This window comes from Echiichthys vipera (genome assembly GCF_963691815.1).
Source record: "Echiichthys vipera genome assembly, chromosome: 7".
In the NCBI taxonomy this organism is placed as follows: Eukaryota; Metazoa; Chordata; class Actinopteri; order Perciformes; family Trachinidae; genus Echiichthys; species Echiichthys vipera.
The window spans coordinates 14,242,314-14,253,309 of NC_139832.1; the positions used below are offsets into that span (position 1 = coordinate 14,242,314).

General features: G+C 38.4%; 1 protein-coding gene across 1 annotated transcript; it reads left to right on the forward strand.

Moving 5' to 3' along the window:
* Window positions 1-2,232: 2,232 nt before the first annotated feature.
* On the forward strand, window positions 2,233-10,056 carry saal1 (serum amyloid A-like 1). The gene is made up of 13 exons (XM_083916237.1): window positions 2,233-2,374; window positions 3,440-3,630; window positions 4,461-4,562; window positions 5,042-5,125; window positions 5,231-5,310; window positions 5,394-5,453; window positions 5,535-5,650; window positions 6,066-6,237; window positions 6,866-6,948; window positions 7,101-7,286; window positions 7,921-8,078; window positions 8,190-8,282; window positions 9,252-10,056. Exons 1-13 carry the CDS (start codon window positions 2,371-2,373, stop codon window positions 9,327-9,329), a joined length of 1,407 nt encoding a protein of 468 aa, XP_083772363.1. The 5' UTR covers window positions 2,233-2,370; the 3' UTR covers window positions 9,330-10,056.
* Window positions 10,057-10,996: the final 940 nt, after the last annotated feature.

Here is a 10,996-nt window from a genome sequence, read left to right on the forward strand (position 1 = left end):
TGTACTTAGTGTCAACTTAATGCTAGAAGCTGGTATTAAGTTTAGAGAAAAATGATATTAGCTTAAGATGAAGGGAATGTTGATGCAACGGGATTGTAGTATATCAGGGATCTGGAGATGACTCAGTGATAAATGCTTTCCAGAACCGAGGTGAAATAATTAGATTTTGTTTGACATTGAAAATGTTAGGGTTGAAACTTAATCAGAATTTCAGAATATACCACAGGACAATGAGGTGTCGGTTTTATGTTAAAAGTAAATGTGTTAAAGACAATACCCTTACAATACTCTCCAGCAGTAATAAAACATAGATTTAAATGTTTGTTTTAATGTGGTGATAAAGCATACTGCATTATCTTAATTGCACCTGGGTCATATAGCACAGGAACTGGCGGTTCTACATCCTTGATCAGTCATCACATGCGGTGTCAAGTGGATGCACGCAACGCTTGGCATCATATCAAGGATCCAACTTTCCAGCTCTCAAACAAAGTCGTCACAGTAAGTTTGTGTTATGTCTACAGATACCATTTGTTCAAACACATTACGCATTTGTCTTATCTGCGGTTTTACCTTGGAAACAAACAAAGTTATTTGGATTTTTTCCCGCAGAAGCTCCTCCAAGTGCAAACAGGGCTGTGGACCACTCCCACAGCAGGGCAGCTGCATGATGAGGAAGGTGCATAGTAATTCCTGTCAACAGTGTTGATTCAGGGAGGACAGTACACTCAAATGATCACAGACAGTTTTGATCAGAGAAGAGACTATTCACGACTTTGTAACCTGTGTTAAAAATAATACCATTGGACATCCAAGTGTGTCAGAATACAACCTAAGCTTCAACATGTAAGAATATCAGAAATATAAACAAAAAGTGGTCAAATATGAGCATTTTTACAAATTAATTTAAATGTTTTAATATATTTCATTTAGAATGTAAGCCAGGTTAAATTAATTTCTATTGGCTAAAATACAGTTTGAATGTTTTATGTGATAAAAAATATCAATCATGTTTGGTTTAGATTGTGGTCTGAGGGGATTATTTGACCAACGGACAAGGTTAGAAAGCTGTCACCAATTATTTGGAGAGGGAGAGACGAGGAGAAAAAAAAAGACTTTCTGTTTGCAGGACAGTCTGCAAAGACAACACTTACTGTTGCTGCAAAGACACAGAAATCAAACAACGTGAGAAGGTTTGGTTAACAAAACGAAAACTGCATTATTAGTTACGTAATCATCAGCAGCTGATGCCAATGCTAAAGTAATTATTAGGTCTGCAACCAAAAATTATTTTCACCATTAACCGATATATTGATTATTTTATCAGTTGATCATTTGGTCTTTATTAATTGTCACTTAATTTTGAAAAACTGTAAGTTCGCAGAGCCCATGGTGACATGGTCCTTGTTTTTTCAAATTCAGGTTATTATCATAGAAAACTAATCAATAAATGTTAACTTTTGAGAAGCTGTGAGTTTTTTTTTAATTATTTTTTTTTAAGTTTTGCTTTAAAAGAAGTGTTGCACATTAATCTTCTGTTAACTGACTGATTCATTAACTAATCATCCCAGGATGCTACTTATAAACATTACTATATTTACTGTATTTAGAATTTAAGTAGATAACAAGTGAAAATTAGATTGAAAAGTTCTGCAGCTAAATTTCCATTATTAACACAAGCATTATTAAAGTACTGCTAGATCCTTTGGTGTGTTCATGATTGTGTTGTGTTTTGTATTGTTATTATTATTATTATTATTATTATTATTATTATTATTATTATTATTATTATATTGTTTATACTATATTGTGTGTTTATTGCTTGTATTGTACTTTGCTTATTGTTTTATTATATATTATTTTTGCTAAAAATGTACCAAGGGGGAGTAGCACTCGAATTTCGTTGTATGCAAATGCAATGACAATAAAGGCTATTCTATTCTATTCTATTCTATTATTATCATCATTATTATTATTATAATAATGATAATTATTATACTAATGTCCTGTATTTTTTTCTTTGTGAATCCTGTTGTTTCTTTTTCCATCATTCTGACAATTTTAATGTACTTGACAAGTGAATGTACATTTTAACAACAAATAAAAATAAAAATAAATGGATGCGCCACCCCCTTCACAGCTGCAGGTGGCGCCACTCCTGTTATCGTGAGGCGCTCTACCACACGAAGAAGACTGCGCACAGTGTGTACAATATTCGCGCATGCGCATCAAGGCGGTTGCACCAAATGGAGGCTGTTTGAAACGGTTTGAAATGTCGTCTGGAAACTGACAAGTTACAAAAAACATGCGACAATATTACATTTAATATTTACCAGTACAGTTATTTACGTTTTGTATTGAGCGGTCATTATGGGTGAGTATGACATGTAAGAAGTGTGTTTCTGTTTGTGTGTATGAAAGCTTGATAGCCACCGTGCTAACTAACGTTAACCGATTAAACGTTGAACGGTTGCATTCAGTTTACAGTTAGTTAGTCCGTCGGTGCTTCTAGGTGGCGGACGGTGTTCACTGCTGGGTTCGTACTGGGGCTGGACATCCTTAAAATCACTTGAATTTTAATGTGGTGTTTCCAAGGTTTGAGAAGTGATTTAGATTTGTTTAACAAAGTGCGTGAAATGTTATGTCATGTGATGGTTTATATGATATTACACAGAGAAGAGAAGATATCCATATTTCAGGGACTGAAAACAGGATTTTCTGACATTTTTTGCAGGAAAAATAACGTTCATCAAAATAGTTGGTGATTATATTCCTGTCAATGTTAGTCGAGTTAGTTTTCCTTTTCATTTCTCGTCCTTCTGTAGAAAGCTGTCTCAAGACATCATGTTGGTTGTTTAAACTTTAAAGGACAATAACATCTAACATCTGTTGAGTGCAATAACAAGTGTGCTGAGTACTCCATACAGATATGCAGTTTCCCACAGCTGTAAGTTGCTGGAAAAGCATGAAAATGCATCTTGAAAAGCTTGAAAGTGCTTGAATATGACTTTGTGTAGGAATGCTGTTTATGATCTGCTAAAATCATACAGCCAAGTCAGTTAAAAGCAGCTGGAAGCCAAAATTAATGCTTAAATGACTGATTCTGCTCTAGATAACAACTTTTATGTTGTGATAAAGCTTGTCATTTTGCGATAAACACCTTGTTACACCTCCCTCCAATTTTTTGTTTTGTTGTTGGACCTGTTTATGCAAGGTTTAAACCGCTCTGAAATAGTTAGAAAAAATTATTGAAGGCTGCATGGGTTTCAGGTAGGTGCACATAATAAACTGGGTCTGGGTGTGAACCGTGACACAGACCAGGTAGGATGTCATTGATGGTCTAATACCTGAGCTGTAGAAAATAGTAAAGTATAGTAATAAAGTATAGTAATATCACCCAGCTCTAATCCGTGCTACTGTTTTGTTTTCTTCTTCCCAGATTGTAGTGCTGAGGGATTGGAGACCGAGAGATCCTCCTCTCCAACTGAAATACAGTCTCCTGTAATGGACCGCAACCCGTCACCACCCCCAGACACAGCCGACGGAGAGGAGGACGGAGATTTGGACGCAATTGGAGACACCGTTTACAGCAAGCACTGGCTTTTCAGCACCCTGACTCGTCTCATCCATGTAGGCTGGCTGTTATTGCTAATGTCAAATTTATGGCATAACATTTTCAGTAAGCACTGTTCCAACCACAGGTGTACTGGAGATCTGGCAGTGACAAGTCTAATCGAGTTGCATTTAGGGCGCACTCACACTGTCCATCTGTCCACTCACACTCGTGCGACTGCTTCTTGCCTGCCTATACGTCATCACGCCATAACACGTCACACGCATTGATTGACGTCATCGCGATGCATCGCTCTGTTTACAAATCTTTCCACAGACCTTGGAGTTTTTGTGCGTCTTGTCCGACTGTTTTTGAATTTTTTCATCCGACCAAATCTGCAGTAAACACTCCACCTCCGCATCACACCAACGTGAACCTTTCGCCGCCATTGTTTTAAATGTCCGTGCATGGTCCGTCCTTTTTTTCTATGTCCGAACAGGCGCACATGAAATGACGTCAGAACCGCCGTAGGCCTTGTGCTCGTAAACGTGCGCACGCTCGTGCTCATACATGTGCAAATGTGCTTTACAAAAGCCTACCTCTCCCAAACGAGCGGTGACCACTCACACTGGTCAAAAGAACTAGACTTTAGCCATGAAACTTGCTTGAGCACGGTACGGATGGATAGTGTGAGTGCGCCCTTACTTTCTTGAATTTTTTCGAAATGGCCTTTTCTGATCAGCAAGTTTAGTCCACAAATGAAGTCTGTTGGAATGAAAATGTTTCTACTGAATAGATGGGAGCCTCTTTATTACATATTGACCCGCTAAGCTGTCGCTCTCTGCTACCACAGTGTCAAATATACCTTTACATTTATTCATGTTTGTAAAATGGTCATGTCTTACAGATGGTCACAGAGCATTCAGAGGGGGAGTCTGAAGGTCAGATGCAGCTCCCTGATGATCACGAGGAAGATCTATGTAGAGTCTGGGATATGGCAATGGATAAGGTAGAGTTCTTTACATTCTCTGAACGGTTAGGGTTTTATTTGCAACCCTGTCTTGTGCGTCCTTTCCCGATCAAAATTCGGGATCGGAGTTGTGTAATAAATTAGATCATTTGTGAGTCCACAGTATTTAATTACACATTATTAAATATGCTGCTGGTGTCTTTGTGTCTGCATATAATGTATCCATAACATTACCAATGAATTAAACCTTTTAATTTTTATGATCAATAAAGGATGTGGGTTGTGGTGCTTTTAAAACTCTAAAGTGATCATAAAGTTTAATCAATGCCTGTCTTAAACAGTTTAAGTGAAAACTGGCCATTATCACCTTCATGAAGGTAGGATTTATTGTAGAGCTGTTTTACTGTGTAGGTGTACTTAATTAACTGGCAACTAAGTGGTGTTGCAGTTAGATGTGAATCACATAATTTCATGCTCAAATACCTAATAATGACTGTGTAATTACCAACTGTGTGTAGGATGTGGCTGGTTTTCTGCAGGAATTTAAAGCTACAGATATCCTTCTCGGGGTGATAGCCAAATCTCATTGTCCACGGCTCACAGTGAGTGAAATCCTTTCCAATTCATACATTCTGTGTCAAAATATATGGTGTATTTTTGGGCTTTGAGAATTCCCATGACGGGTCATAGATTTTTCTTTACTGTAGGAAATCTGTGTGGGAATCCTTGGGAATATTGCTTGTTTTCCTGACACTTGTCTGACTCTGAGCCAAAATGAAGACTTAGGGTGGGTAAAAGTCATCAATTTCAACATATTTTGAACACTACTGTGATTCACTCTAATTAATGCAGCACTCTGTGCGTCCACAGCGCTGTGCTGTTGCTCCTGCTTGGAGATACAGATCCTCCGACCCTGCTGGAAACAAGCAGGTAAATATTGCATTTTCTGCACCCTGAGACAGTGAGACAGACTGAGAGCCAAGTATTCATCTTTTCTGGTGATGGTTGCAGATTGCTGCTGACCTGTGTCTCTCAGAAAGATGTCTGTTCCCTGTGGCTTCAGCGAATACGACAGCAGAAGTCTGTGCGCTCCAACCTCTTTTTCATCATGAGCAGTTCTACCAACAGTACCGTGCTTTTACTCATTCCTTTTAAATAAGCTGATGATGTGTTACTTGTGTTGAAAAAATAAACATCTTTTTAACATAGCGCGATGACTTAAGTCAAAGTCCCTGTAAGCTGTTTATCTTAGATTCCCTTTGGAGTTTCTGACCTCTAGCGGTGCTGGATGTAAACAATGCTGGATTTAAATACTAATGCTATTTAACAGGCTTTGACAATGATTTTTGACTAGGGAAATGCATTCAATACATTTGTTAGACCTCAGTGCTGCACACAATGCCTTTTTCGTGATTAACACTCCAAGTTACATTACTTTTGCCTTTTCCCAGAAAACTCCACAGGGCACCTTAAAACTACTCGTAATCTTTTCACTGCTTTCTAAAATTTTTATTATAAGTTAATAACCTGTATGTTTTACAGCTGACCTGCTTGAGAAGGTTGGAGAGCTGGTTGACAAACTGTTTGACCTTGATGAAGAGCTGATGAAGAGTTGGATCGTAGCCCAACCAAGTGAGGAGGAGGAGGAGGAGGAGGATGGCGAAAACCATGTAGATGTGGCTTTGTGTCTTCTTGAGGCAGCCAAGCAGCTTAGGTGAGAATGTGAACAGAAATTCTGGAGAATGTTATAGATATAGTGGCAAAACTTCTCATTAACTCTTAAAGTGAAAAGTGAGTCCATAGCCAGGACAACAGACCATATGTTGAATAGACTAGTCTCTGGTTGAACAGTCCGCTCAAAGAACCAAGAGACACCACAGTGGAAGATGACGCCCAGTCATGTGGTGCAGGGAACAAAATTGAGGTTGAGAACAGCAACTTATACAGCAATTCAATCATGAGCAGATACAACTATGATGACAAGGCAGAGGATCACCATTTCATCAACTCTGTGTCGAGACAGAATTTTTTGTTTTTGTAAGATTAGATTTAGGTTCATTACTGGGAGTAGAAACATTTTCCATGGAAAGCAGTGTGTTGGAGGTTGGAGACCAAAACCTAACGAACAATTACTTTAGTCATGTTGAAATGGCCTCAGTCGCTCTTTTTTCGTATTTGTGTATCTATATTTAGTAGAGGCATTGCACTGTCTGGTTAATATTATTGACATTGTCTGTAAAACAATGTATTGTTGTTCTAATACAGCAGAGTTCAAACCAAAAAACATGGTACTTCTGATGTTGATGATTCAGTTGATGCTCAGTTTTTAATTGTTTTCGCAGATCAGAGAGTCCGAATGGCTTAGAGGTTTACCTTCATACCCTCCAACTCCTCACCACCATAGATGAGGGCATTCACATTTTTGGTAAGAGCTAACTACACAGTTTATATTAAGCTCAGCTGTTGGCACATAATAGAGAAGTTTAAGGTGTTTTACCATGCTTGTCTAGTCAGTAACACTTAACAGAAGACTGAAGTAACATCTTAACAGATGAGACATTTTATTGTGTCTTCCAGCTGCCCCCAATGGACCCGGCAAAGCAGTGTGGGACTTTATCTGCGCCGTTGTGTGTGAGGACCTCTGCCAGCCAACCGATCTTCCAGTCGTCCTGCAAGAGCAGAAGAGCATTTTGGTTCAGGCATTTTCCGTGCTGCAGGCTCTTTATAGATGCCAGGATCAGTGGCACAGCAGGAGTGATACAAGTAAGTTTGGTAACAGAATGTCAACACCCCTGAGATCTGCCTTTTGAACTCATGTGGTACACTGAATGTTGATTTAGTTTTAGCTGTTTTTCAGTTTTTTTATGGTATATTAGTAACTTTCTAAGATGAGCCATAGGATTATGACCGTGGATGCAGGAAACAGTAAAATAAAAATATAATGACATCAAGCTCAGGCTGTGGGGTTATCCTCATTACATTTCAATTTGAATATGCCCAGTTCCTATAAACAGGGTTCGTACAGGTGCTTGAAATCCTTGAAAATGCTTGAATTTTAATTGTGTGTTTTAAAGGTTTGAATAGTGCTTCAATTTTGGATAAGTGCCTGAAAAAAACCAACTGAAATTGTATCTGCATTTGTTTCACAAAAAACAGCTATTGAAGAGAAATTTAGCTTAACATCTTTCCCTCTGGTGTTACAAAACACAATTTCAGTTGTTTATTGTGTGTATATGTGTTCGTAGACATATGTAATTTACCACAGCTGTATGTTGCTGCAAAAACTTGAAAACGGATCTTGAAAGTGCTTGAATTTGACCTTTTGAAAAAATGTATGAACCCTGTATTAATGATTTGATGGTTTTTGTGCAAATACATTTTTGTTTTTTGCCTCCAGGTCTTCCCCTTATTGGAGCTATTTTGCGGGTGCTTCAGTTCCACAGTGAGGGCAAAGCTGATGGTACAAGCAAAGAAGACGCAAACGATGAACAGCTCCAGACTCTAGCAGAGATCACGGCTGAGTTGCTAGCTGACATCTGCATTCAGATTTCCACGGTAATAATACCAAAGAAATGCTTTGCTTCAATTCCTGTTAGATCAGATTGTTTACTGAGATTCTTAGATGCTACTGAAGTGTCTGTTCATTCTGGTTTTTATCCTTTATAGGACACTGTGGCAGATTTGGTGAAGAAAGGTTACCTCACAGAGAAGACTGCTCTCACAGCTGCAGGCAGTTTGGTTCCAAACTTCAAGACTTCGGTAAGTGCTTTCTCCAAAATGGTTAAGGTATATCAGACATGTATTACGTTCAAGTATGGAGCAACAAGAATTCAAAATTAAAGTCTGTGTTAAAATCCTTACCGTTTCCACATAACAGTTCTCATCTAATGCACTCAGTAGTGCAGATCTCCACCAGGTGTGTGTCCCTCTTCCCTCCCAAACAAAGAACAGTTGATTCTCACTCAATAGTGTCCCTGTAAAAAAACATTTACTTTCCACCCAACTTGAAATTACTAGTTAATAAAAGTCAATTGACTTTGTAAAATGGAAAACCTTTTTGTTTTTAAAAAGTGGCAATAGACAAGTGTTTTTGCTTTAACTTATCATTATAAGGTAAACGTTGATTTCACAATGTAATGGATATATAATGACACCGTCAGTGTTTGGATTGGTTTTCTATAAGCCTCACTTTCCCTTTGCACTTCTGTCTGCCACTGGGTACAATCTACGGGGAAAATAAAGGAAGAGGATAGAGCTTGAGTTGTGCTTATACTTACTGCTGGGGTCATGTAAGAATAACACTGAGACTCCAGAAAGCATTTCACTAAGAGGCACCTCAACAGAATATCAACAGGTAGTGTAAAAGGCAGACGAACAACAGGAGTCACTGGAAAAATCTACCCAACATAAGAAAAAGAGGGCGGACAGGGAAAGTAATAAAAACAGTTCTGTGGGGTTAAAAAAGTTTTCTGTTTCCACTACATACAAAATAAAACATTTCAGAGTTTCACACACGTTTTAAAAATGTTATCGATAAAATGACAGATTTATCTTTTTATATTTCTCCAGTTTTTATTATAAGGCTTAATCCTGTGCGACACCCAAGGTTTCAGATTTAATGTAGCGCTTGTGTCAAGTTGAGACGTGTGATGGACTGCTGCTACACACCACCAGCTCCAGTGGAAAATAAACATTATGTTTCCACTCACCCTTCTTCCTCTTGTACAGTTTCAGCACCTGCAGTCCATGCTGTCAGAGACTGATCCCCAAATGGCAGACATGGTGAGGACACGGTTTCCTGTCTGAAGGGTCCAGCAGATCAGTGTTCAGCACTTATCCAGACTCTCATCACTGCTTTTTATAGCAGCCTCTATTTCCCCTCCAAAGATCCTGCCTAAAACTATTCTGGATTTCCGTTGAAAGACTGAAACAGGATGTCAAACCATGACGAGTGGCGGACAGTGTGACAAGACTTTTCTCTCATTTTTTGAGCCAATTGTGTATCTGTTTAATTTTTTTTATTGTGAATGATATTTTTGTATTAAATAACTGAGACTTTTAATTAAAAAAGATATTTTGTGCTTAGAAGCTTTAAATGAATCATCGTCATCCTGGCAATCAGCAGAAAAGTCCCTCACTAACGAAAAACATTTGACATTTAAGTTTTTATTTTATAAAAGAAAGGGTTAGTACAAAGCACCTAGAAACCTTTTTATATAAATAAAGGATGTGTTATGTAAATAAAAACACGTGGCACACACAGAGGTGAGAGATTCAGTCCAAAAATTTAAAGAAAATATGTTGCAGGATATTTTTGGCTTTGCTTGAAATCCAAACAAATAAAACACCATTGATCTTTAAAAAAGTCCCTGCAGGAAGTTCCGCCTTTTCTGTCTTTTAGCTTTAGCTGTTTATCTGGAGGCTGTAATCATACCTGACTGACAATCCACACTTTTACATATTTAGTATTTGAGATCTGTCTCCTAATTAACAAAACAGAAGTCAGAGGGATTGCTGAACCAAACCAATGACCCCTCACTAATGCACATGCCCATATACATGTAGTCTTACTGTAATATGATAATGTGTTTAAAGGTACTTAACACATTAAAGGCATCAAAAGGCTCCGTACATTTTTCTGAGAGCTTTGTAAGAAAGACTAAACCAGATCATTAACATGTGTTTTTTGTCTTTATTTAAGCACATCAAACACTTAACTGCAGTATTGTACCTTTTATTTTTTTGGATTATTGCTTTTGGCTTTTTTCTGTATATTTGCCACATGTAGGACATTCATTATATCCACTGCAGTTTGGCATAAAAGCCTTTTTTAACCCAAAATGAGCAAAGCTGCATTAAATGCATCATCACAATGTATATTATTTGTTTCTGTTTTCTGATGTAACTGCGCTGAGGTGTACTGAGTCACCTCTCCAAGCATATGAGTAATGGTACTAATGCTGATGACAACATCAAGTGTTTACCAGAGGGTGACAGTCACTCGGTAACGACAATAAAATTAGATGAAAGGCTCGAGCCTGGCAACAATGATCTCATTTGGTTTCCAAATGCACCATTTCGCCCACTCATGGGGAAGAGCAGGACGACCTGCACATTTCCATCCAGCGTACGCAGGCTCTGTGAATATAGCAGTTTTTTAATTAAAGCTTGGATTGATATGTAGAACACTCTTTCTAATGGAAATCCCGAGATGGTCCGAGCATTTGAGAGACAGAGATTACCCTATGGGAAAAAAGCCTGTCTGTTTAATCTCTGGACACGATGTGAACCTTGACTAGACTTGTGATGCACATAGGTGGCTGGTGCCTTGATCTATCTGCGAGTCATGTCCTGTTTGTTCCGTAAATGGCTACAACCATGTAGATGTAATCATGCTTGGCCTTTCAAGGTTGCTCGTGGCCAGTTACTTGCACGTTGCAGGGTGCTCTGTCTTCAGGCCTCGCTCCTGGGCG